Below are 26,891 nucleotides of genomic sequence, written 5' to 3'. Positions count from 1 at the left end.
GGGGACACCCAGGTGTGAGGGGACAGCCGGGGTTGTGAGGGGACAGCCGGGGTTGTGAGGGGACAACCGGGGTTGTGAGCGGACGTCTGGGGGTATGAGGGGCCATCCGGTGTGAGGGGACATCTGGGGGTGTGCGGGGACATCCCGGGTTGTGAGGGGACATCTGAGATGTGAGAGGACATCTGGGGTGTGAACGCACCGTCCGTGGCGTGAGGGGACGGTCTGTGATGTGGGGGAACATCCGGGCTGGTGAGGTGACATCGAGGTGTGAGGAGATATCCGGGGGGTGAGGGGACATCCGGGGTGTGACGGGACATCCTGGGGCGTGTGAGTAACCGTCTCGCAGTGGGGAGCGGGGCGTCGAGGCGGCCCTCCGCCCCCATCCCCCGCCACGCCCCGCGCCGGCTCCCTGGCTGGGCGGGCCTGGCCTAGAAGCCGCCGGACTACGCGTCCCAGCAGGCGGCGCGCGGCGCGTCACTTCCGGCGGCGCCCGCGGCGCGCGTGTGGGAGTGTGCGAGCGAGTGTTTACTTCCGGCCGCCGCCGCCGCCGCGGGCTGAGGGCCGAGCGTGTCGGGCGGCGGGCCCCGAGCAGCCATGGACTGGCTCATGGGGTGAGTGGGGCGGCGGGGCAGGCGGGCCGGGGCGGCGGGGCGCGCCGCGGGCGGCACGGGGCCGGGGCGGCGGGCCCGGGCGGAGCGGGCCGGCCGGGCGCGGGGCGTCTCCTCGGGGACGGGGCGGCGGACGGGAGCTGCCGGCCGCGGGGCTGCGGCGGCGGCCGGCCCGGGCGGGACGGACAGGCGCCCGCCCCCGGTGACCAGCGCGGGTCCGGCGGCCGCGGCTCGCCGCTGGGCGGGGGGAGGGGGGGGTGGTTGGGGGAGCGGCCGGGGCTGCTCTCGCCGGCCGCCGCGGGGAGCCGGCCGTGGAAGAAAGAAGTGTGTCGCCGGCCGGGGACGCTCCGCGGGGGAGGGGGCGGCGGGCACCGCGGGCCCCCCGTGCTGGCGCGTCCGCGGGCGGCGGGGCCCGGAGGGCGGGGTGCGGAGCAGGGCGGTCCGGGCGGCGGCGGCACGCCGGCCTTCCGTCCCGCCGGCCCTGCGCGCGGCTGGAAACCCGGGAAGCACAGCGTGGCGTCGTCTCCAGAAGTTGCTCTCCCCGAAGCGAGCTCGGGTGAAAACTTTTTTGTTTTTGAGGAACGAGAGGGGCGGCTACTTTTCACCCAGTGGCGCGGCCCTCGTGCGTCCCCCCCCCCCCCCCCCCCCCGCCCGACGCTCCTAGCGCCCCCTCCCCCGCCCCGCCGCCCCCGGGGGCTGGGCTGGCAGCGCGCAGGTGGAGGTGCCCGGCCGACCCCGCAGACCCGGCAGGGGGGGTGGGGGGCGAATGGTCTTCGTGTCCGGGTCCGCGCAGGGCGGGGGTGGCGGGGGGGGGGGGGGAGGGGGACGGCGTGCCCCTGCCCGGCCCGCAGGTTGGCCGCGCGGGCCAGTGACGGGGACACCGGCGGAGGTGAGCACGGGAGGGATGGATCCAGAGACCAGAGAGAAGTTCGAGCTCGGCAGGGGGAGGCCTGGGCCCAGAGGGCAGGGCTCGGGCCGCGTGGGGCGGGGCGGGGCGGGGCGGGGGGGGTGGGGCGCTCCGCTGGCCGCCTGGACAGGCCGGCCTCCGTCCTGCGCCTGCTGCTTGGCGGCGGTGTGGCTTCACGCCGTCAGGTCACGTCTCCAGACCCGCTTTTCTAACGCCGTCCGGGACCTGGAAATGGCAGCGCCGGCGGGCCAGGTCCGGGGAGGAAGACCGAGGCGGCGGAGAAGAGCCGCTTGGCGCGGGGCTGGGCACTGGCGACCGTGGGCTGCGGCAGGACGGGGATGCGTTTTGTGGGAGGCCTTTGTACCCCACAGGCGCGGAGGGTCGAGGGCAGGCGGCCGTGTGTGCTTATTTGGACCCTCGACGCTCTCTGCGTGGACAGGCCGCCCCGCGACGCTTCGGGGAGTGGACGGCTGATGGGCCGAGTTGACTTCCCGGCGCCGCGGCCGCAGGACCGGTCCGAGCGTGGGGTTGTTGCGGGAGCGGCCGACTGTTTCGTCGTCCGCGTGGGATCGCTGGGCGCGCCGGCCCACACGTGCTGAACACCCGCCGCAGGCGGTCTTTTGAACCGAGTTCCGTGCTTTGTGCCCCTTCAGTCGTCGCGGCCAACGTCCAGAAGCTGACCACGGTTAGGCTAACCGGGCACTGTTCTCGAGGCCCTGGGCGAGACTGCAGCCGGGGCGGGGGCGCAGTAAGGTCATCGGAGCCTTCGCCTGCTGGGTCCCTTGCTGAGGAGGCCGGTCCACGTGCTGCAGGAAGACCGCTCTGAAAGGGACGGGGCTTGGAGCCGCTGCTTCCTCGGGCCTTAGGAAGGGCAGGAGCGTTTCCTGCCGCCTGGCTGTGGGACCGGCGGTTCCGAGAGGACACTAGAGGCCTCGGCAGAGGGATTCGGACGGGGTCTGGTTATGCGTGCGTGTGCGTTTTTAGTTTAGTGGACTGTGTATCGGGGGTTGTGAATCAGAAGTTCTTCAGCAGTTCCTTAACCGCGGGCCTCCCGCCCCTTTAAAGAAAAGTGACGCGGTTTCAGTTGTCACGCAGTGACGTCCCTCCAGAGCTGGTCATCCTAGGACGTGAGAGCTGGGAGGGCCCGGTGCCGTCTGCCCCTCCCGCACGTTTACTGAGCATCTGCTGTGGAGAAGGAGGATGCCGAGGCCTTGGCTTTCCAGCTGCAGAGGGAGTGACCAGCACAGACCCCAGGTGGCCCTCCCGCTGGTCTCTCCTAGAGGTGAGCCAGCCCACAGCGGGTGAAGAAGCTTGTGCTGCCAGGCACCTTCTGCGTGCTCAGTGCGTGGCTTTAGTTGCCCATTGGTCCTTTCTCTGGTTTTCAACCTGGAAGAATTGAGGAAATGTGTTGTTTTTTTTACCGTTCCTTGATATTTTTCTTAATTCACACCATTATCAACCAGCTAGTCTGAACTACAGTTCTCTTATGTTTTAAACAGTTTTTCTTCTTCTTTGAGAAAGTTTCTTTGCGATGGTTCATCTCGGGTGACAAAGTATGGACTCAACTGTAGTAGCAAACGCCGCTCCCGCCCTCTATGCTGGCAGCTGTCACAGGCGGAGCAGCCAACGGACGTACTTGTCTGTCACAGAAAGTGCTCTGCTGAGTAACACCGGCGGCCTTATCTGAGGAAAGGGAGGTCTTGCCGGAAACCTGCCGCGGGAAGTTGAGAACAACGCCAGCGTGTCACGACTTGCCGTTGCAGTTTGCTGGGACTTAACCTGGAGAAGAGTTTTGCGATGCGTAGCTTGCCTCCGTGTGTTTTACTGCACGTTTCCTCTGCTTGGCGTGGAGCTGGCTCGTGAGCTAGGTGCAGAGTAACTTTTCTTTCTTTTCTTAAAGAGTAATTTCTGACTTGAGAAGGGCCACCACTTCTCGTGTGGCTGCCTCTTAAGTCCTCGGCGGTCTCCGTCCTGGACAGTTGATGACGGGGAGGAAGCGAGCCCCAGAAGAGACGCTGCGTGAGCTAGATCAGACTCCGCGTGGTCCCAGACAGTGAGGAGCCCTACACGTAGCGGGGAGTGGCTTGGGGGAAAACTTTTGTCTTAACTGGCAGTGACGGGCATTTGTGAGCAGACAATAAGAGTGCAGTTTAGTTTTTACCCAACAGAAAGCACAGTCCAGAAGCTTCTGAGCATCTGGGAATGTAGAAGAGGAAGTGCACTTCCTCCCGCTTCTGAGTGGGGGGAGCACCTCAGCCCTCCCACTGGTCGTGGGCGCGGCCGACGGGGTGAAGTTTGCAGGGACATGCCCGCCCTCCACCCTACAGACCGGGCCCGGAGCCAGGGCAGGGGCAGGCGCACACCAGCCCCCTTCCTGGGGCTGTGGCCGCCCTGTTGTTCTTCGAGCGGCGGATGAGGTGGGTGACGTCCGTAGCTCAGAGCTCTCCGGCTCTGGCAGGAGAGCCGCCTCTGGTGTTGGCAGTTTAGCGCAGGCCACGATGGAAGTTGGCGCTCCTGGTCAGCCAGCAGGCATTTCTAGATGGCCACGGGGCTCTCTGGCCTGTCTGGCTTGGCCTTCGGAATCTTGTGCTCCGTTGAAGGACATAATTCCTGTGTCCGTGTACCTATGCAGGATTTGAATGGGGTGTTGATGACTTTTTCTTTGCACTTTGGCTCATGGGACGACTGGCCTGGGACTGACCACCAGGTCTGATCGTGTGGACACCCAGACTGGACTTGCCTGAGTCGCCAGGCTTTTTTTTTGTTTTAACAGCCTCATCGAGGTATAATTTACGCAGTGTAGAGTTTACTTGTTTTAAGTGCACAGTTGGGTGACTTTCAGCGAAAGCACAGAGCAGTGTAGCCATCGGCACAGCTCGGTGTGCCAGTGTTGCCATCGCCCCGAAGGAGCCTCGTGACCATCGGCAGTCACTCCCCTTTCCCAGCCCTGGGTAGTCACTGACTGACTGTCTCTAGATCCGCCTGTTCTGAGCGTCTCCCGTAAGTGGAATCACAACACACGGTCTTCTGTGGCTCTTCGCTTGAGCGTAACGTTTAAAAGTTTGCTCACGTTGCGCGTGGATCAGCCATCAGTCCTTTTCACGGCCAGGTGACATTCTGGGGTACGGAGATACGCACACTTGGCGTCTCTGTCGGTGGTCTGGGTTGTTCCCACTGTTGGTCGATCGTGAGCGATGCTGCGGTGACCCAGCCTTTTCTGACAGTGAGTCGGACCACTTCCTCAGCTGAGGTTACCTTCGGGTCCGGACGGCATCCACTGTCCGCTGTGGGCCGGGCCCTGTGCTTCCGAGATCAAGGAGACAGTCTTTGCTTTGTCAGGCTGGGAGAGGAGGGCCGCGGACACTGGTGACCCAGCGTGGAGGGGTGAATGACGTAGAGCTGGGGTGGGGAGGCCAGGCCGGGAGGGTGGCTCAGAGCAGGGGAGCTCATATGGGGAGATGCGTAGGAATTTTCCAAGCAGAAAGGAAGGACTGTGGCCCCGGCGTGTGCAAAGGCACGGAGGCATCGATGGAAAAGCTGTCTTCCAGCTGGTGACCCTCTCGGAAGCTGTGATCGTGGAGCTTCCAGGAACGGCCGTGGTACAGACGGCTCCACCTGGGCGGCTGTTTGGGCCCGGGCTTGCTGAACTTCTTGGCTGCGGCCGCTGGTGTGTTCAGATTCCCGTTAACACGAACCCCTTTGTGGGGTGAGCCCGTGCAGCTGGGTGCTCTCAGCGGCGCCTCATTTCTCATTTGTCCTCCCACTTGGGGTACCCCTGGGAGCTTTGCAGGGAGCGTCCCAGCAGCTGTGCCTCTGCGGGGAGACGGGACACGCACTCACCAGTGGCGCTGCAGACAGGCTCTGCCGCCACGGGGGTTGTGGCCTGGGAGGGCCCCGGGGCCACCCTGATGGACGCTGCTCTTCCCACTAGGTGCCACCGCCTGGTGCTTGCTCACCAAGGCCTCTTCCCCAGAACCCAGAAAAGCCAGACAGCACTGGGGTGGGGGGGAAGGGGGGGCTGGCTGCCAGACCTTGTCAGGAGCTGGCGGTGGCTTGGGAGGGGCTCACTTGGTACAACGGGGCTGTTGTTCGCTCTAAGGCCTGCCGTGGGACGGAGCCGTGTGGTTCGGGAAGGTGGGTGCCGGAGGCCTCGGCGGGGACGCCTGTGCCGGTGTTCCTGTGGTCGCGGGGTCTCCTGCTTCGTCCTGGGAACCGACCGGCTCTTGGCTTTGTCGTGAATGTGCTCGTGTGGCCTGTGAGGTGCTCGGTGAGGCACTCTCTGCACTTTTTGGGCACATGGGTGCTGGGAGCTAGTCAGGGGGCTGGTCTCGGGCCCCGCCCGTGACTTGTGTGTGTGCCTTTCCTCCCGTCAGTGTCAGCCTGTCCGGAAAAGGAGGTGGCGCATGCTGTTCCTGTCCGACTTGGCAGCAGTGCCGCCCTTCTTTGTCTCCCGTGTTTGTTTTTCTTCCAGGACAGGACTGCTCCTGGCCCGACACACCCACCGGCGCCGGGAGCTGCTCTGTAGAACAGTGCGTGGAGACGTGGACGTAGGAAGAGGTGAAACCAAGGAGTGAACTGTGGAGGCCTGAAGAGGAAAGAGGGGGGTGCTGGGTGGGGTGTCCAGGCCACGTATGAGCTCTGGCGCTGTTCTTGTGTAGAGCCATGTGGCTTTGGGCGGTGACCGCATTCACGTTGTCACCTCCTGGTTCCTTTCTCTTTGAAGACGGTTTCCTTTGCTAGCTCGAGAGAGCTGCCAGTGCACGGCTGCTGGGGTGGGACATACTCTCCTCCTTCCTGCAGCTGTTCCTGGGCACATCCCTGGCAGAGGGGGGTGTGTAGTCACAACCTGTCACACCTTTTTGTTTGTTTGTTTGTTTGCTTGTTGGGGATGTCGCTGCTAAGTTGGGTCATGGTGGTGATTTTTGGTGTTAGTTGAGCATTTCTGCGTAGGGTGGGGGCAGAGAGCTCCCGCAGGGGCACGCACCTTCTCCCCCAAAAGGCAGGCTGACCGTTGGCAAGCAGGGAGGTGTGCCCTCTTTCCCCTTAGGGTCAGGGGACCTCTCCCCTCCAGCCTTTGCACCAGGCTGGCCCTGGGCTGGCAGACTGTTCTCTCCCAGAGAACGGCGCCTCTGGAGTCCCGTGGTCTCGGGGCTCGGCCTGCACTGCCCGTGCTCACCAAAGTGGCCAGCCCCCCACTTCACTGGCTGTGTCCTTCAAGGCCAGCAGGGAGACCCTCCCCAACCCCAAACGGCTTACTGGTCTGACCCCCAGCAGTAACGTGGGTGGCTTAGCCAGGTTGTGGATGTGTGGCCCACATCCAGTCCTGGGGTCCACTGGACTTGGCCCCATCGTGCCAGGTAAATGTGTCTCTTTTCTTGGGCTTTGGGTGGTGTCTGTTGCAGTGAAATCAACCCCAGAACTTAGTGGCTCCGAACAAGGACCACCATTTCTCTCACCTCTGGGTTGATGGGTGGGGCCTCAGTTTCCCCGTATGGCCTCTCTGCATGTGGACTCTGGAGCAGCATTCTCAAACTTTTTGGTCTCAAGCTCCCCTTACATTCTTAAAAATTATTGGGTTTAGGGGTGCCTCAGTCGGTTAAGTGTCTGACTTTGGCTCAGGTCACGATCTCACGGTTTGTGAGTTCAAGCCCCGTGTCGGGCTCAGTGCTGACAGCTCGGAGCCTGGAGCCTGCTTCGGATTTGGTGCCTCCCTCTGTCTCTGTCCCTCCCCTGCTCGTGCTCTGTCTCTCAAAGATAAATAAACCTTGAAAAAAAATGATTGGGTTTATATGGGTTGTAGCTAACAATATTTACGTATTAGCAAATAAAATAAATTTACAATATTCTTTAATTCACTTAAAGAGAATGGTAAACCCAGTGTATGTCAACGTAAGTTGTTTTCAATTAAAAAGTAACGATATTTTGCAGAATACAAAGCATGAGAAGAATGATCCAACTTTTTGCAAATCTCATGAGCTCATCCCTATATCTCCTTTTGGGTTCGTTCTGTTAAAATCTTACAAGTCACGTACCTCCTGGAAAGCTCCGCTGTACACGGGTGAGAGAATGGGACTGAGAGGCAAGTACCGTCTTCAGGTTGTCATGAGAAGAGCTTTAACCGTGGCCCCCCAGGTCACACTTCAAGCACCGTGACAGGGGCTCTCTACGTGGCCTTGCTGCAGCAGGAGAGCCACGGTGGAAGCTGTCAGAAGACGAGTGTCAGCTCTGCTGTGTCGGTCAGACAAGTGACAGGGCCACCCAGGTATGGTGGGAGGGGACGGACTCTCCCTCCCGAAGGGGGGAGGGGGGGCCACGTGTGGGGAAGGGGAGGGCTGCCGGCAGCCCCATCTGCAGACCAGGGGGCATGGGAACGTTGGGCCGGTTATTGCTGGAAGTCGGGGGTCCGGGTGCACGGGCCGCTGTCCTGCAGAGGTGCTGAGCCCGTGTGGCTCCGGGGCAGCTGCTTCAGGTGTGAGTCCTGGCGCCACAGCTTGTTCAGGGCCCCGGAGCCTCTGTTTCTTCATCTGCGACACGGCCTGAGTCGTCACCTTCCTGGCAGCGCTCGGGGGGGTTTTGTGAGGCGTCCGCGTGTGGTGTGGGTGCACCTCAGGCAGCTGTTGTAGGGAACCCCCCTCCCCCAGCTGAGACGGGGCTTAGCACCGGCCGGGTCTGAGAACTCATTTCCGGGCCTGCAGTTTCTTCCTGGAGACCTGGGGGTGGGCTGGTGTGCGAGCGGTCCCTGCCCTGCCCCCCCACCCCCCCACCCCCCACCCCCAACCCCGGGTGCTGGCTGCGGTGGCCGGCATACGTGCTCAGCGCCCCAGCGGGGCCGGGTACATGTGAGGTGCACACGGCTCGCCATCCTGGCTGCTTCCCTCCCGGCTTGTCTGCCCCCGAGAACCTCACCGCACCGCAGCCTCTAGAGCTCCGCTGTCACCTTGCATGTCACCTTGTCCCTGTCACCTCTGTCCTGTTCTCGAGAGCTGCTGTTATGTGCGGTGAGGCCTCGTGTCCCGGTCCCTAGGGAGAGCCCGGTCGGATGAGCACACCATCCTGCGGGTACGGCTGCTCTTGGGACTGCAGGGTCGGCACCTGGAGCGTGACCCCGGGGTCCTGTGGCGGGTCTGGCTCTCAGGGCGACCGTGGGCAGAGGGCGAGGCTTCGGGGGCTCGGTGCTCTCTGGAGACTGCCTGACCCCATCCCCGAGCAGAGAGTGCCTTCCGTCTGTGACCTGCCGGTTCCCGGTCCCACGGGGCCTGAGGGGGGGGACGTCATCCCGCCGCGCTTGCCTTCCCTGCCAGATGCCAGCGCCTCTGCTGACACAACCCCAGCGTCGTCAGAAGGGCGCCGGCATGCCCCGTTTGCCGTCTCCTGCCTCCACCTTTGTGCCGTGGGGGTTGCCGGCTCATCCCTCTCATTCCGCGCCCCATGCCTGTCCTGACACCGTCACACGCTGGCCCGCACGGGATGCCGTGGCACCGGGTGGCGACGGCGGACCGTGGCCTTTGTGATCGATGACGCGGGTGCTGTGGCCGCTTCTTCCCTGTGCTCTACCGCTTTCTTGGTTGTGAGCATGTTCCTGCTGCCAAAGAGGGGAGGCTGAGAGGGCGCTGGCCTCACCGAGAGCGGCTCTTCGTCACCCTGCCATTTGAGAGGAGCACGCCTGCCCCCCGCTTGCTCACGTTTCCCTCCTTCCGGGCTCCCCATGGCCATCGTGCCCAGTATTTTTCCCAGAGCGGACTCCTCATTTCCTTCTCCTGCTCCCCCTCTCTGGGGGCAGCCGCCCTCCGCCCTCCGGGCCCTCCACAGGTGGACTCTTGTCACACTTCCCTCCTGGGCTGGGGGGGCCGTGCCAGGTCCTCCCCACCTCCTGTGCCGCCCCTGCCTCTTGCCCTCACTCAGCTCTCCCCCTGTGCCTTTCGTTCTCCACCCTCTGTCCCCCTGCCTTCCTCCCCATCCCCCACCACCACTTCCCTTCTTTCCCTTCATGTCTGGGCCTGGTGGGGGGCAGTCCCAGGGCAAGGCGGTAAGGTTCAGCAGCAGAGGCCGTGGCCCGTGGCCCTGCCTATCCACGGGCAGCCCCTAAAAGGAGACACCTGCTTTAGCATGAGCGACGTGCCTGCGTGGCGTGTCTGGTCCTGAGTGAGCAGCCTGTGGTCCGTGGCTGGGCTCCATCAGCTGAGCTCCATCTGGGGGAGCACTTGAATTGAGCCTGCTTCGGGATGCACGAGGGGTATACATGACCTGAGGTTAGGCTTATCTCTAAACCCGGGTGGCCACTTCTCCAGCCGTGGAGCAAAGGAGCAGGCCCAGCCCCGCGAGGCCAGCAGCACAGAAGTAGCCGCCGTATTCCTGGCAGTTTGTGAAAAGGTGGTGGCTTTCACAGTGCTTGTTCCTTCTTCCTGTCTGCCCCTCCCTGGGCAGGCCTTTGAGGGGGCCATGGGGACACTGGCCTCAGCTTGGTGCTTTAGTTGCTGTCAGTCAGGTGATTTGGCGAGACCCGGGGCCACCCCAGCTACACTCCATGGGACGGAGGCTGTCTCCCTCGTGGAACACACGTGGCCCGTCAGCATAGGACGCAGAGCCAACGGCAAGTTCCCTGGCTGTAGGGCCCCAGATCCCATGCTCAGAGCCTGTCGGCTTGGTCCAGCCTACCAGGTGGGCTCTGGCTTCTATACATGAATGTGGCCCCTTTGGCCCGTCCTGTGCATCCCTCGGGAACTGCGCTGTCGTGGAGGATAGAGGATAACCAGGCATTATCACCAGCCCCAGCTACTCATTAAGTAGACGCTTCCAAAACAAATACGCCTCCGGGCTGCGGCTCTTCTTATTTTAAGGCTGTTCTCTACCTGTTCTCTACCTGTCTCCCCCTTACTGTGAGCCTGAGGTGCTAGGACAGCTGGGGGGAGAAAGGGGCTGACTGGGAGTCGCTTCCTGTGGTGTAGGTGGGCTGCTTGTGGCCCGTGTCCTTGAGGGCACGCAGCCTGGTGTCTCTCTGGAGGCAGAGCTAGATTCTCGAATGTGAGCAGCACCTGCCTGGCACAGCATTGGCCCAGTGTGTTGCCACTGCTAGGGTGCTCTGGGCCAGGGATGCCTTTGGGGAGGGGCTGCTCTCTGAACGTCTCATTTAGGAAAAGCGCCTGGGAGGCTTGGGGGTTCCCAGCCTGCCCCCAGCCTGTTCCATTCAGCAGGATGTGAGTGCCCTGGCCTCAACCCCAGGCCACCAGCCGGCCTCAACGGAGGCCTCAGAGTGAAAGGGAAGGGAGACCCTGAACTGCAGAGGACACACAGTTGGTCACCAGAGGGGAGGGACGGGATGGGGATCAGGGAGGGCACTTGTGATGAGCGCAGGGCCACGTGTGGAAGTGTGGAATCACTCGATTGTACACCTGAAACTAACATTACACCGTGTGTTAACTGGGATTTAAAGAAAAACTTTAAAAAAGGGAAAGGGGGAAACGCCAGGCAGCAGGCTTCAGAGGGCGCAGCCTTCCCCTTCGACCTTCAGACTGCCCAGCCTTCCCTTCTGACCTTCAGAGGGCACAGCCTTCCCCCCTGACCTTCAGAGCGCGTAGCCTTCCCCTCTGACCTTCAGAGGGCGCAGCCTTCCCCCCTGACCTTCAGAGGGCGCAGCCTTCCCCCCTGACCTTCAGTACGTGCATCCTTCCCCCCGACCTCCAGAGCACCTAGCCTTCCCCCTGACAGTTGCACAGAGGCTTTAGAAGCCTCAACCAGCCCCGGGGGCAGGCCTCCCCTTGGGGTGGTTCACCCATTGAGCCACACTGTCTGCTTAGCCCTGGCTCATCAAAGCAGACCCCTTTGATAGGTTCACAAGGACTGCCTATAGTTCAGAGAACGGGGGCCCCAGCATAATGTTCCTCAGTAGGGGAGGAGGGATGGGGTGCATGGGAGGTGATGTTTCCTGAATGGGCCCCCTGGGTCTAGCCACATGGAGGGCACTGCACGCTGATGCCTGTCACTGCAGCTTTATCTTGCTGGTGCCTTCCTGACAGCTGCTGGGGGCTGGGTGTGCAGGCGTGGGGAGTAGGAGTGGTCCTTACTAAGGTCCCTTATCCTCCTGGGCCTGTTACATTCTTTAGAAGTGGGAGTGATCGGGGCACCTGGGTGGCTCAGTCAGTTAAGCATCCGACTCTCGGTTTCAGCTCAGGTCATGATCTCACAGTTTCATGGGTTTGAGCCCGACATTGGGCCATGTGCTGATGGTATGGAGCCTGCTTGGGATCCTCTCTCCCCCTCTCTCTCCCCCTCTCTCTCCCCCTCTCTCTCCCCCTCTCTCTCCCCCTCTCTCTTCCCCTCTCTCTCCCCCTCTCTCCCCCTCTCTCACCCCCTCCGCCCCTCTCCCCCCCCTCTCTCCCCCTCTCTCCCCCCCTGGCCCCCCCTCTCTCCCCCTCTCTCCCCCTCTCTCCCCCCCTGGCCCCCCCTCTCTCCCCCTCTCTCCCCCTCTCTCCCCCTCTCTCCCCCTCTCTCCCCCTCTCTCCCCCTCTCTCCCCCTCTCTCCCCCTCTCTCCCCCTCTCTCCCCCCCTCTCCCCCTCTCTCCCCCCCTCTCCCTCTCCCTCCCTCTCCCTCCCTCTCCCTCCCTCTCCCTCCCTCTCTCTCTCTCTCTCTCTGCCCGTCTCCTACTCATGCTGTCCCTGTCTCTCTCAAAATAAATAAACTTGAAAAAAAATGAAAAAAAAAAAGTGGGAGTGAGCCATTTTCCTGTCCTTTCTGAGTGGCGGCTGTGGTTATAAATGATGGAGAGTGCCCATGTGGAGTGCCTGGCACTGGGGTGGCCAGCGAGGGCGGGTGAGGGTGGCATTTTTACAAATGTCATCAGTTGTACTGGGAGGAGGGGTGGGACACTCTGTGCTGGAAGCTCCTGAGACATCCTCAGTCCCTCTGGCTGCTCAGAAGGATGGGCGTGTGCTGTTGGTCCTTTCTCAGACTAATTGCGTGTGGTGGCCCAGCGTGGACACTGCAGACACGAGCTGACAGCACCAACTTGGTTTCTGAGCCCTCCAGGCTGTACCTCTGAAGCGTGGGGACTGGCTCGCGCTCACTTTTGGCCCTCAGAGCCTGGTACACTGGCACACTGAGCACCTGGTCCCTGCGGAAAGCGAGGGCCCATCCTGTCACCCCATCCCACAGAGCCGGCCGCCGGTGGTCTCACCTGCTGGGGATGTTTTGGTTGGAGACATTGCAAGGCTTGGGTGGGGGCTTCTGGCCCCTACATCCTGTGGTGCAGGACAGCCTCACAGTGGGAAGGACTCCTCTCCAGGGGCCTTGTATGGTGGAACCAGCCTGGGCCAGGCCAACACCGCATGGCTGTAGGGCATGAATCACAGGAGGTGCCCCGAGCAGTTGCGGCCCTGGTCCAGGGCTGCCCCCGTCCTTGACTGCTGTCTCCAGTGCTGGTGATTGTCAGCCCTGCACGGGGGTCGGCAGAAAGGCCTCAGAGCCAGGCCCGGGGGGTCTGTCATGCCAGAGTGGCTGTGCTTCCTGGGCGGTTGGGTTGGGATGCACTGGGGAAATGTGGGATGCATAAAAAGGATTTTGGGTGCCGTGGGGGCCGTCCTGGGGAGCCACCAGAGTAGACACGCGTGCGTTTGTGGTTTCTAGTGGCTGCGCCCTTTTGAGCTAATATCGTGTCACCTGCGGAGAGTGCTCTTGAGGCCCAAGGAGGAGAAGGAGTAGTGGGTTCCAGGTGCAGAGGGGCACTGGGGTGCCGGGCCACCGTGTGGAAGCACGCAGGAAGGTGGAGGTGCACTTGGATCTAGGGGTCTAAGGAATTCCAAAATCTCAGTTAAGAACACTCCTGAAGGGTTTCCCGGGTAGAGAGGCAACAGCACCCACTTGCTCACTCACTGCCTTGCGAGCACCGCTGTGTGTTCCCTTGTGTTTCCTGCTGGTGTGCGAGGGAGCAGAGTGCCTGCTCCCGCGGAACTTGATTTCTCAAGTCTGTTGTAGAAATATGAAAACACGGGAAGCGTAGAAAACAAAAAGTGAGTGATCCTGCCGCCCAGAGACCGCAATTAAATCTGGCGTCCTGCTGGGCCGGACTCTCCTGCGGCAGTCAGCAGTCGCCGGCAGGAGATCCTGGTGGCTGCCTGTGGACACTCCATAACTCACGTGGTTCTCTGTGGTTGCGTCTTGAGGATGTCTCCTCCGGGTTGAGTGGTGTGCTGCACACCCTTGCACGTCACTCACTGTGCCCGATGTTGGCATTTCCTTGGGTAGAATTCCGGAAGGGGACTGGCGGGCTCCAAGAGCGGGGCCCGCGAGGGTCTCCCTGGAGAGGTTCTGCCCACCCACGTTCCCGACAGCATTAGCAGGCACTCGCCTCTGCTTTGTGGCCAGCTGCCTGTGTTACTCTTTTGTGAAAAATACCTTTGCCGCGTTGGCAAGTAGGAAAGGGTGTTTGGTTGGAGCACGATTCCTTGAGGGGAGCTGGGGCTGACATTCTCGTGCGCTGGGCCCATGTGTTCTTGGTGAATCCTCGGTGTGCTCTTTGTGTGCTGAGTGGTCTAGCTTTCTTGTGACCGGCCTGGGTTCTGTACATTCTGAGGGTATTAATCCCAAGTATTAAGATTTTAGAATTCTTAAAGAAACAAGAGCAAAGACAAAGCGGGGGAGGTGCTGCAGCCGGCGGGAGTGGGACCACCCCCCGGCTCCCAGTGCCCATTTCTTGCCGTTTCCCAGGGCCATTCATTCTCCAGCAGAGCAGAGAGTGTGTGTGGCCATGCTGCCCAGACCAGAGAACCCACGGGGGGTCAGGGTGTGCCAGGAGACCAGAATGGTAGCTGTGGAACAGCGGACACAGCAGTGTGTGAGCGTGTTTGGGCTGTGAGACTGAGCCCCACACCCTCTGCTAGGCAGTTCTGGGGTATAGCCTGGGGAGGGCCGTAGGCACAGACCAGAGCTTGGCCCTGTGCCCTGCCCTTTTCCTTCCTGGCTGATGCGTGGGGGGTGATCTCAGCATTCCGTTTTCTTGTGTGCCATTTTCTTTATCACTACCACCCCTCCTCACATGCACACGTGCATGCGTTACTGGAACTGTGTGTACCATTTGGTTTGTTCTCCTGGGAAGACGTTCAGTTCATGTTGGTATCGTGAGCTGTTCAGGAGCCCCTTGCTTGCCGACTGCCTCCTTGGGGCTGAGCTACAGGGGTTATTGAGAAAGCATTGGGGCCAGAGGACAACGTGGAGAGCCCGGAACGGGGCTTTTCAAGATGCCCCTCGAGGAGCACTCATCGTCTGAGATGCTGAATGAGTTTGGGACGCCCTGGCTGAAGTCTGGGGTCCTCTGGGAAGCTCAGTGGTCAGCAGTAGTTTGGGTTGTGAGCAGTCCTAAGGAAGATCACCATATGAGCTGTCTGTACAGCTTGTGGGTCACACTCCCCCCGCCATAGCCCTCTCCCAGTCCCTCTGCCCCATTTCCTCTTGGCTGTTGGGGTGAATGAACAAAGAAGGGCTGAGAAGGAATCCAGGCCGCTGCTGTCCTCACCACCCCCTGCCCGCCCACCAGCTGATGATGGGCCGCAGAGAGGAGTCCTCCTGGGAGGCCTGGTGTCCTCGGGGCGATGCTCCCAAAGTGTGTTTACTTCTTGCTGTGGACTGTGTCATATTCCCTCCTGTGCTGGGTGAACTGTGTGGTGGTCCACAGGGCAGAAGGTGGGCAGGGCCTAAGGCCGCATGAGCTTGTCTGAGAGTCACCGACACGGGCTGTGCAGCTGAGCACCGTGGCTTCAGCAGGAGAACAGAGTGGGCACCTTTGTTGGTCCGGGACAGGGTTCCCTCCCTTCCCTGAGAGGGGCGTTTTGTGCTGCACTGGCTTTCCGCACCTGTGATAAAATACATTACAAGAGCTCCCCTTTCGGGTGGGCTTCATCTTCTCTCCCCAGGCCCCTGGGGAGCCTCTGCCGTACATGGTGTGGTCAGGGAGGAGGCAGCACCGAGGTGTTCTGAGCCTGCCAGTGGGCAGCTGGTGAGGTGAGTGCTGGCGGCAGGCGTGTGTCCCGTAGGCCCTGGCCTCGGTGGGGGGAGGTGCTGGCACGGAGGCCTGGGTGCTCCTTCGGCGTATCGCCTGCAGCTCGGGATCTCGGGCACCGTGACTGCTCCCTGAGCCTCAGCACCCAGGTCACAGCCCCTGCCCTGCAGGACGGTTTGGGCTGGGACGTAGTTTGTAGCAGGTGCCTGGTGGTGGCAGGCATCCGCCTCGTCGTAATCAAGTTTACTGGTTTCAGAGAGACGGATGTGCGAAGCCCCAGAGGGTGCAGAGGCACCAGGGGCACAGGGGAGTGCGTCTTATGGGTCACTTTGTAATCACACAGGCTGTCCCTGCTGCCTGCCTCCTGGAAGCAGGGCATCCAGGCTGAGCTCTCTGCTCTGATGTACAGAGGGGACTTGTTTCTGGCTTGCACTGTGGTCTGGGGATGCACGTTTGCTCCTGTGCTGTCAGAATGGAGACCCAGGCCTCAGCCAGCTGGGGTTTCAAAATGCTTTGTAATTAAAATCCTTGTTTTCAAGTACATTCTATTGTTCCTGCTGGGAAGGCCTCCTACCTTTTTGGCTGAAGAAGTGCTGGGCTCAGCTGAGTTCTGTTGAGAGTTCCTGGCATTTGTAATTCATGTAAAAATAAACGTGTTGTCTTGCTGTGACCTTGTGGGCTTTAGTGTACTTCCTCCAAGGCCGGCCGAGTGCACCTGTTGTTCAGTGAAGTGGACTGTCAGCCCTGAGGTGTCGCACTCTGACCCTCTTTACGGGGCTCTGTGAGGAGCAAGGCTGTGGCCCGTGGGCAGTGCTTTCTCCTGGGGGGCCTTTGCACCCTGGACCATTTTCTCTCATCTGCTTCCTCACTAGGCTCATGGCTTTGGGGAGTAGCCTTAGTGGTTTGCAGGCCCCTGAGGTCCGAGCTGTCACCAGGATGGTGACAGGGCCCTTGGTTTGCCCGAAGAGCTTCCTGTCTCCTGACGTCTGAGCGAGAGTGAGGGCACAGCCCACTGCCCTCTGGTGGAGCTGGGGCCCAAGATGGCCTTTGTGGGACTCGCATTCCGCTCACCCGGGTTCTAGGGCCCCGCCGAGCCCCTCACCCAGAGTTCCGGCCTGGACCTCTGAGGCCTGGGATGGAGGAGGGGGCCTGGGAGGCCTCAGAAGAGGGTCTGTGCCAGGCGGTGCTGTGGCCCAGACCACTCCCTGCCCCGCTGACCCTTTCCTGCTGTGTGCCGGGGCCCTGGGCAGTCCCAGGGCAGCCCCCAGGTAGAGACCTCAGGGGTGCTGCAGTGCTTTTTTGGGATAGAGCGGCTCAGCTTTGTGCTTGCTGCCCTTGTACCTGGCATCTGGCTGTGCCCGGGAGAATTGTTGGCAGCAGCATACCGGCTGAGGGGCCTGAGGGGTCCCGCTGTCCTGTCCCCTGCAGCCTCCCGTTGTGTGCGGCAGGCTCCCCGCTTGTGTGAGCGTGGCAGGGACACATGGGTCAGGGCTGACCAAGAGCTAGCGCTGCTGGCCAGAGGAGCCGCCTGCGCTGTCCTGTAGCCTCGCTGCGGCCCCTTCCCACCGCCAGCGTGTGCCTGGGGGCTGGTGTTCAGGTCCTAAGCTGTAGGCGCCCTGCCTGCCTGTGAGGACTGTGCTGCCTTGCCGGCCAGGGCGCTGTCCCGGCATCTGGCTCCCGGTGGCACGCGGTCCCGCTGCACCTGCGGTGGTGGCCGCATTGTAGGAGCAGGTGCTGCTGTGCGGGACTCGGTGGCTGGGGTTTTCGGTGTCCTGGCCCTGTGCTGACCTGGCAGGGCGGGGACGTCGGCTGTACTTTCTTGGCCTCTGGTAGTCGGCACCTGTAGTGCTAGAGGTGACGAAGGTGCTGGGCTTGGGCTGGCTACCCCCTGGGGGAGCAGGGATGGGTCCAGGCAGTGGGAGTGGGGTGTGGTGTAGGGGCCGGAGCCAGGGCCCGCAGAGCTGTGGCCTCTGAGTCTATTCTGATGGCTTGTTTTTAGCCAGATGGTTCAGGTGCAGGATCAAGATGCAGTACCTGTACGTGTCGCCAGTTGTCCCATTGGTTTTTTTAAGCTAAATCTGCTGTAACTGGAGTCACAAAGTGCTCCTGGTAACACAGCAGCTGGGAGAACAGTAATCATGGGGCCGTTCTTGCTCTCCGGAGCCAGGTACCCCTGCCGGGAGCCGCCCACAGGGACCCACGGTTTTCCATTTCTTTCGCAGAAGTCCGGGTCCTTTGATTTCTAATACAAACAATATAATGTCCCCTCAAATGACATTTGCAGGAGTCTAGGGTGAAGATTGCACTCTTTGGCCGGTATGCCTGGGCCTAGGGCCTGTGCTGGGGAGGCCGTGTCCTGGCTGCTCACACACCCTGTGGTTCTGGCTCTAGGCTCGGTCCGGGGGCCAATCTAGACGCCAGGACTTCATCAGGGCCATGGCTTTGCTGGGCTCCCTCCAGGCAGGCCCCAGGGCCCTGGGCTCTCTCAGATACAGGCACCCAGGTGTGGGGTTGGGGGCCGTATGTCCTTATCTTTGAGTCCAATCTTCCAAGACCACCAGAGAGCAGATCGTGTCCTATTCCTGCTTAAAAGATCCTTTGTCAAATTTCCCATCTCCCTCCAGCTCCCACCCCGTAGCCACCCCACAGGTACCTGTTGTATTGCAGCCTGGTCAGCCCCCCATGTGCCCTCTTCCACTGAGACCCCTGGCCCACGCTCACGCTGTCTCCGTGGCCTGGCGAGTCTCTCGCTGCCTGTTTTCTGAAGAACGCGTACACATGGCCAACAGATACAGAAAAAGAAGCACCACGTCACTCATCGTCGGGGAGGTGCACATCAAAACTGCCCTGAGCTGCCAGAATGATGATCATAAAACAGGAGATGGCAAGCGTGGGTGAGGAGGGGGGGAGAGGAGCACTGTTGGTGGGGGTGCACGCTGGTGCAGTCGCTGCGGAAAACAGTATGGAGGGTCCTCAAGACGTTAAAAATGGAGCTACCATTTGGCCCAGCAGTTTCTCTTCTGGGTATTTAGCCAAACAAAACCATGACCTTGAAGCCACGCGTGTGTCCCCATCGTCGCTGCAGAGTTATTCCCAGCAGTCCAGGTGTGGAGGCAGCCTGTGCAGCTGGCGACAGAGAAATGGGTAAAGAGCGTGTGGTAAACAGACACAATGGAATGCCACTCGGCCTTAAAAAAGGAGGAAATCCTGTCATTTGCAACAACATGGATGACCCTGGGGGTTATTACGCCAAGTGAAATAAAAGCCTGATGAAGAAAGACAAATACCACATGGTTTCACTTATCCGGGGAATCTAAAAAAAGAAAGGAAAAGTCAAACTCGGGAGCAGAGTGGTAGAGTGGTGCCAGGGGCTGGGGGAAATAGGGAGAAGTCAGTAGAAGGACACAATTTCAGGGAAGAAGGATGCTTGTCCTGGCTCCGCCCCTCCTCTTGTTTCTACCTCCCCGGGGTCCTTGGACAGCGCCCCCCGGGAGTCTCTGGAGCTACCCTGCTGGCCCAGGGCCTTAGGAAGGTGTTGGGAGGCCAAGTCCACCCGCTGGCCCTGCTCTAGGGATGCAGGGGAAGGGGATCCTGTCACAGCAGCTCAGCTTGGCAGTACTCTAACCAGACATGCCAGCTAGCGTGAATATTTGAAGACCACGACTCACATTTGAGCCAATATAGAGAATAGTGAACCCAACAACGGGGGGGCCACACACCCTCTTTAAGCCCTCATCGAACATTCGCATACTGACCGAAACCTCGACGGATTTCCGCCAACTGCAGCCATCCGGTGTATCCCTGGCCTAAGTGGAATCCAATCAGACGTCAGCAACAAAGGGAAGCTAACTCCCTCCTTTTAAAAATTAGGAGACACACTTCTAAGTAACCAGCGGGACAAATAATGATTCAGAATGGAAATTAGGAAATATTATTAGCTGGAAGATAACAGAACCCCACCTGTCAACACCTGTGCGCTGCAGTGAGACGGGAGACTAGTTCAGAGCCTCGGATGCACGGATCACACATGAAGGAATCACCCAAGGAGTGGCATCCAAGCCCAGAGGAGGCAGTGGAGGGAAGGAAGGCCGCGGCACAGACTGGATCGCAAGCAGAGTCATCAGGGCCAGAGTTTGATGCATTGAACGTATGGATAAAGTGAAAATCTCTGGCAAGACTAATCAAGACAGAAGAAAGAGAAGGTCCAGAGAGTCTGTTAGTAATGCATGCCGGGTCAACTGGGTGTCCGTGTGTTAAAAAAAAAAAAAAAGGAAATCTTGGTCCATACTTCACAGCATACAAAGGGTAGTTGAGCCGGGAAGAATGTAGGTCTAAAACTTGGAGAGCCTCACGTGCTCACCGAGAACTTCAGCTGTGCTGAAGTGCACAACACCTAGATTTTGAAAAAAATAACGTGAAGTGTTGTTTTTGTGTCTATTGCATATTGAAATGATGATCCTCTGGGCTAAACAAAATATATTAAAATTAATTTCACCTGTTTCCCTTGACCCTTTGTGGTGGCTCCTAGAAAATCTGAAATTTCAGACACGGCTGGCATTTGTGGCTTGTGGTATGTTTCTCTTGGACAGTGCTGTTCTAGAAGATAACACAGAAGATGCTATTCTTGGCATTTGGGTGCATAACGGTTTTCCAGAACAGGACCAGGAAGCGCAGATCATGAGGGGGAAGAGAATTTGGTTTACGTTGAACCTAAGGCACTCTGTTCACCAAAGGATACCCCTCGAAGAGTGAAAAGGCCAGTACCCTGGGGAAGTGTGGCACACGTCCCTGACGGAAGGGACACAGCCAGACCTCGTGGAATAGCAAGAGACAGGCCGGAGACTCACGGAGGAGGGGGGCACACCTGGCCCCCGGACAGAGGCAGAAGTGGGCCGCCCCGGGGCTCTGGGCGACTGTCACGTAACCGGGCTGCGCATGAACCGTCGTCTTTCTTTTTAGCCCGTTTGCCCTCGATGCTTGCGGCGGTGGCCGGGTCGTGTAGGTCAGGCCTGCCAGCACTGCCTGTCCGCCTTTCTTTGAATGTGTTTGTTACTGCTCTTTTAAACCCTCCTTCCTCCTAGCCCCCACTGCTTTGGAGGCTGTGCACTCGTGTCCCTTTCTGTCAGAGGTGTCTTGTGGCACGGACCCAGAGCTTACCAGCGTCTGAGGCTGCGAGTCGCCCTCTCCGCCTCCCTGCGGCGCCCAGACCTCAGGCCCGCGTGCAGTTGCCCTCCCCGGGGGCTTCCGCATGCTGCTGACGTGGCTCTTCATGCAGCACGCGTTAACCCCCGGTGTCAGCAGTGTTTTATACGCTTGGCGTTCGTTTAGGTGCACACTTTCTTTCCATCCCATGTCGGGGATTTGCTGTTCTCTTTGTGCCTTAGTCCTCCTGGCGTCTGACTTCCTTCCACGGCCGGTTCTTTTCTGCCTGAAAGACGTCCTTCTCATCTGCTTTCCTCAGTGTCGGTACATGGGTGGGTGGCTCCCCATCTTTGTCGGCCTGAAAATGCCTCCAATTTGCCTTGTGTTCTCACTGCACAGAGCAGTTTTGCTCGGCTTTCTTTCAGCCCATTTAGGTGTCTGGCCACTGGCTTCTGGCTTCTAGAAGCCACCTGTCAGGTAAACTCTTCTTCTTTGGAAGTGATCTGCTCCCCCTACCACCCTCCCCCCCACCACCCCCAATACTGTTTACTTTTTATTTGCAGTAATTTCAAAGTTAGAGGAGTTGCAGAAAATAGTTTCAGTAATTCCTGTGTACTCCACCCACATTCCCTAGCGTTAAACTTCTCATGTTTGCTCTGTCATTCTCTCCTCCCCCCACGTATGTATTTTTTCCCTAACGGTTTGCGAGTGACCTGCCCCTTTAACCCAAAATAGGACAGAACATATTTTTGTGGGAAGGTGCTCGGCTGCACTGCACTAGAAGACGCAGTGAAGGAGTCCGCTGCCTCTGCCCTGCTCTGTATAGCTTAGAAATAGGATCCGAAGTCACTGGATGAGAGCCACAGGGAAGGGAGAAGGCAGAGGTGAGGACGATGTGGTATCAGGGTAGGAAACAGAACATCGGGCTTGCCAGCTTCTGAGGCCCATGCAGCAGAGGCAGGGCAGGGGTGGAGCCTGGAGGGCCAGGTCTCCAGGGGTCGCCGGGCTGGTGTGCCCTCCGGAAGCCCCACTTCCGCGGAGGCGCATGTCTGCCCTCCAGCTCCCGAGGCCACGGAGAGCAGCCCTTCCCTGGCGGCAGGGAAAACAGAATGGATGGGACATGTGGGGGAAGTCTGGCGACTGGCAGGTTAGAGGCAGAGTAAGACACAAAGCAGTCAGTGTTCCCCAAATACGTACATTTGTTGCATTTTGTAGGATTTTGTGTCCAGCTTCTCGGAAAGCACGTCAGGTCTTCTCTGCTCCTCATCTGCAGCCATCGTTCTTGCTTTTGTGTTGGTGACACCCCTCCCCTAATTGTGAGGTTGGAGATGCCCCATCTGCGGAGAGCAAAGTCTGTGGAAGGAGTTGGTTGGTATTTTCTAGAGCCTGTCTGTGCTCCAGTGAGCTAGCTTCCTTTTCCAGCACGACCTCAGGCGAACCTGGGCTCTGGCATACCTTGGTAAAACAGATCTGCTCTTTTGTCACGAGGCCCATGCTAATCCCTGCGGTGTCCCCCGGCAGGTTCCGGAACTCTAGCTGGGCCCTACCAGTAGCCTCTCCCCTCTCCTGGTGCAGCCTCTCGGTCAGTGCCACAGCCTGACTTTTCACTTCTCCACCGAGGTGGCAGATGCTGCCCGGGACAGAAATGTGCCAGTTCCCAGCCCCAGTCTCTTGCTCCGGTCCCTCGGTGTGCGGAGTTCTCTCCAGCCTCTGTTCCTTTCTGTTGGCTCTACTCGCTGACCATCCCCTTGGAGGCAGGGCAGTGAATCCTTGGGTGCTGTGTCCCGGGGTCTCCGGGGCTGGCCTGGGCAGGTGCCCGGTGATGTGTGTTCGGTGGGTGTAGAGAGCCCCTGTGGCAGAGCCATCTCAGCCTCCTCCACTGCCTTTGCCCAGCCTGTTGCCGGCACCCCAGAGAGGACAGGCCTGGCCATCTCGGTCTTAGAGGGACTCCTGCAAGGACACAGGGCTCCTGGGGCTGGCATCAGCGAGAGAGTCCTGAGGCTGCTTTCTTTGTGCCTCCTGTGTGCGTGGGAGTAAGCCATCCAGTCCACTGCAGTGGTGTTTGAGAGGGTGGAATCGGGGGCGTCAAAGCAGCCACTTGGTGTAGGGAGCTGTGGTTTGTAGTGAGGCACTTTGGCCTTGCTGCCTCCAGCTCGCTCATCCACCCCAGGTGACTGGAGACGCGGCCCCAAGGTCACGATGCCGGAGGGAGGGAAAAAGACCTGAGCCCCATTGGAGTGGCTGGACAAGGCCCTGTCTGGCTGCTGACCACCTCCTCCTCCCTGGTGCTGGCCCAGCAGAGGGGATGTCTTCCCGGGCCATCCTGGCATGGCGCCTGGTCTCCGTCCACAAAGGCTGATAGGTTCTGGCGGTGGCCATGGGCAGGGAAGGAGTGTGATTCGGAACACATCTGGCATCACAAGTCTGTCTTTGTGCTGGCCAGAACCCCCCCCACCCCCCACCCCTTTCAGAGCTCACAGCTTTCGTGTGGTCCCCACTGGCCACGGAAGTTGGAGTTGAGCACACAGTGTCATTTACTTGGTGCCTCATTTCTCCTTGTTGGGTGAGAGGGAGAGAGCAGGTGCAAGCCTCACCTTCCTGGGTGTGTGGACACGTTGCTGAAGGCCACATGCCAGTGTCAGGGCAGCCTGGAGTGCAGCACTCTGACCAAAGACCTGTCAACTGCTTGGTTCCCCCAAGATACCCCGAGTCAATGTAGGAAATTCAGGATAAATGCTTGATTTTTTCCCTCTTTTTACCAGCTCTCACAATTAAGGAGTTGATACCCTGACATCTTCTCAAAGTGACCAGGAGGGTTTAAAATATACATGTTTCAAGAAGAACTCATAGATTAAAACAGTCTTGGTCTTTGAGTCTCTTGTGGTTGTCCTCCTCGGCAGTGGTCATATCGTCCTGTCTCTCGCCCCCGGGAGCTCATTCAGGCTGGGTCTGAGTTCTGATGACCCGGGCTCTAGTGACCTTGGATAGTGTCGCTCCTCTGCTGTGATAGCAAGGTCCAGACCTGGAATCTGCCTGTTCTCTAAGAACCCCTGGTTTCTTGTGGTGGGAAATGATTTTCCAAGACCACGTTCCGGGTGCCAGGGTTGACCCTGTTGCCTTGAGTTGACCACGGTCTCTAGGCCTTTTTGGTGAACAGACCACGCGTGGACGGACAAAGGTGCTGCGGAGTCATGCTCACCCTTCCCGTTCCGTGTGGGCCTGGGGCTTTTAATTAATTGAATCCGTTTTATAGCCATCTCCCACTGTGCTGGAAATCAAGATTCTCAACCTTAACCAGCATAGTTTCCCTTTTGATTCATCCCCTATCCGTACGCAAGACTCTCAGAATATAATGGCAGGATGAGCCTCGCCCCCCGACAGAGTTTGGGCTGGGCGCGGCCCCGAGCTCCTTGGGTCTGCCCACCGCCCCCCCCCCCCCCCCAAGCTGCTCAGTCCTCCCATCCGGGCGCACCAGGCACTCGTGCGCCGTTCTCCACCGTTCTCTCTGGAGGGAACGCTATGGACTGGTTCTATGAGGTCAGGTTCTTTTGTCACGTGCTCTGAGTGTTTCTGATTCTGATGTGGCATCACGGTCCTCTCATGGCTTCTTGTATTTTCCTCATTGTTAAAACAGTTTTGAAATTGTGGGTTATGGTTTTTATCTTGAGGGGTGGGCCCCTTTGGCGGGTGTTTATTGCATGGAGGGTACTTGTAGTCCTGGGCTTTTCGGTCGGTCTTTCAGCGACCAAGTCAGATTCACCCATCACCCTTTTCTGTCAATCTCTTTCTAATTAAGTAAAATGAGTTTTATTTTTTTTGGTTGGGTTTTATTTTATTCTGTTTTCGGTGGGGAGAGCAGGGGAGCACCTAAAACGTCTTTTTAGTTTTGTGCGCTAGGTGGCCCTCTCCTGTTGTCTTCAGAGGGTTGCATCAGCCTCCTCCCTGCCTCTGTCCAAGCTGTGTCTACTGTCCTCTGTCCAGGCTCCAACTTGGGAAGGAGCCGTCGTTAGTGTTTGCTAGATGGCTCTGCACCATCAGACCGTGCCGCGTCGGGTTCTGTGCCCCAGGCCTGCCTCGCTTCCCAGGGGCACCTGTGGTCGCCGGTAGACCGACTCGCTGCTGTTCAGGGAGGCCAGTTTGCCTCCCCTTGCTTCCTCCTGTGGCCCAGTGTCGCCCCATCGTGTGATGATAGTCCAGACGGCTGGCCTGCTGGCTGTGGCCACTAGCAGCCTGCTCAAGGCCGATCGCTGGTTCGCCCCCCTCCTCGGTAAGGTTGAGTGGGCTGCCCTGCCTTAACCCCAGTCCAGGGGGCTGCGTGGTGGTGCGCCGTGTCCGAGGGCTCACGGCCTCGTCACTACCCCCTGGGCCCGGGCCTGCCTCTGGGGAGGAGGATCCGGTGCTGTTGCTCCCAGGAGCGAGGAGTGGACTCTGAGTGCCTGTCTCCTGGGTGTGGCAGGGTGACCATTGGTCATAATATGCTCAGCCAGTCACTTGTTAAATTATACAATGAAATGTGCAGAACGAGCCATCGTATGTCTGCCCTGTGGTATTCCTCCTTTGTTTCTGCATAAGCTGAGGACAGCAGGAAGGCAGGGTCCTTCTCTGTCCCATAGAGGCATTGTGGGAGGGCCCCTTGCCCTTGTGGAGCCCTGGCTGGGTGTCCCCTTGCTGCCCTACTTTTGGGTTTTGGCTCGCCCCTCACTTCTCAGCTTCTTCCTTCCTCTGCACGAACAACGTGCAGCAAGTTACCCCTCTTGCTCTGCTTGGTACAGCCTTTGGTGACAAAGCTTTCTAACTTGATGGAGGGGCCCTAGGTTTGGGCCACCAGGATTTCCAATCAGTCTCTGTTGGGGAAAGACTCCAGCAGGCTCACCTGGGTCAGGGGCCAGATTTGGTTATCAGAAGGGATTCAGGTCCAAGGAGGCCAGGAGCTGGGTGCTGGGCTCAGGGCAGAAAGGGCAGCAAGTGCTAAAGTACAGAGTGGCGGATCCCAGACTCTTGCTGAGCTGAGGCCACCTGAATGAAAGAGTGTTGTGCTTCTTAATAACCACTTAGGGAGTGGGGACATGGGAGGAAGGTGTCTGGGCCTTGGGTGGTGTCCAGTCCCTGAGCACATGATGCTGGAGCTTCAAGGCTCCCCATCAGTGTGGCTTCCCTTAACCACCACAGCCCCTTGGATTGGGAGCGTCCCGGGGGGTGGGGAACGCTGCCCTTTCGTGATGTTGGAGGGCCGTGGCGGAAGCAGGAAGGAAACTCACAGGTACTTTGACTGCAGAGCTGGCTAGGAGTTTGGGGGTGTTGGGGTGTCCGTTCTGTAAGAGATATTTTGGAAGAACTTCTATTAAGTGACATTTTGAATAACTGTCTGGAGCAGAATCTGAAAAGCAGCTCCAGAAATAGCAGACCTCACTTAAAGTTTATGGCTAGCTCGTAAAAACACTGACGCAGTGAACACACTTAACTACATTGCATTTGGAAAGCATTCTCCATTGATTCTGTTTGCGAGCATGGTTTTGTTTTTGTCAACCCAGCAATCCTTCTCCTTAGGACTGTTGCAGACCCACGTGTGTTTGTAGCTCTTTCCCCCTGGAACAGACTCTTCAGCAGAGAGGATGTTTCAGTTGTTTCCAGAATGTGTAATTTGTGAATTTGTGCCCCTGTTGGTAGGTAGGACCTTCCAGTAGGCACGTCTCAATGGGTGCACTTTCCAAGGCCCTGTGTCCACACAGGTCGGCCCAGATAACAGGCCAGATATGGCCACCATTTGTTCCAGAACAGTCTTCCGAAACTCTGTGATCATGAAATTAATTCATTTTGTAATGTGACTTAGAATAATACACTGTGCAAGTCTGTGTATATGTGGTGTGTGTGCGCACGTGTGTGTGGTCTTTATGTATAACTGAAACACACTGGTCTGGTGCACGTGCCCTACACCGATCATTTCTGTTCTGGGCTACTTCTTTTTTTATTTTTTTAAAAAAGGTCTGCCCCACCTGGCCGGTTTTATAAGCCATATTAGTGGGTCCGGCCTGTAGTTTGAGAAACTGTAGGTCCAGGATAGTTTCCATTTTGAAATAAGAAAAATCACACATGTAAGGAGATCTGTTTAAAACGGGACAAAATCCAGGCTTACAGTCAGAGTTGTTTGAGAGGATGTCGTACTTTAAAGGAGGAGACAGATGACGGGGACGATCCTGTGAGTGGAGTGTGAGCGCTGGCCAGAGCTCCTGCGCAGGCCCTCATGTC

The 26,891-nt window shown here is 59.0% G+C and overlaps 1 protein-coding gene across 2 annotated transcripts in view; it reads left to right on the top strand.

The window, feature by feature from the left end:
• Positions 1-484: 484 nt before the first annotated feature.
• The window catches only part of MOB2 (MOB kinase activator 2), a 74,496-nt gene continuing 48,089 nt past the window's right edge, over positions 485-26,891 (top strand). Inside the window, exon 1 of one of the 2 annotated variants that reach the window (XM_078433861.1) lies at positions 485-611. In XM_078433861.1, coding sequence (XP_078289987.1) covers positions 595-611 — 17 coding nt within the window. In that variant the 5' untranslated portion in view covers positions 485-594. The remainder of the gene's footprint in view (positions 612-26,891) is intronic. The other variant, XM_078433862.2, reaches the window with a different exon arrangement.

The sequence above is a fragment of the Panthera onca genome, chromosome D1, assembly GCF_046562875.1.
Source record: "Panthera onca isolate mPanOnc1 chromosome D1, mPanOnc1 haplotype 2, whole genome shotgun sequence".
Taxonomy (NCBI): Eukaryota; Metazoa; Chordata; class Mammalia; order Carnivora; family Felidae; genus Panthera; species Panthera onca.
This window is presented reverse-complemented; position numbering and strand designations above follow the sequence as displayed.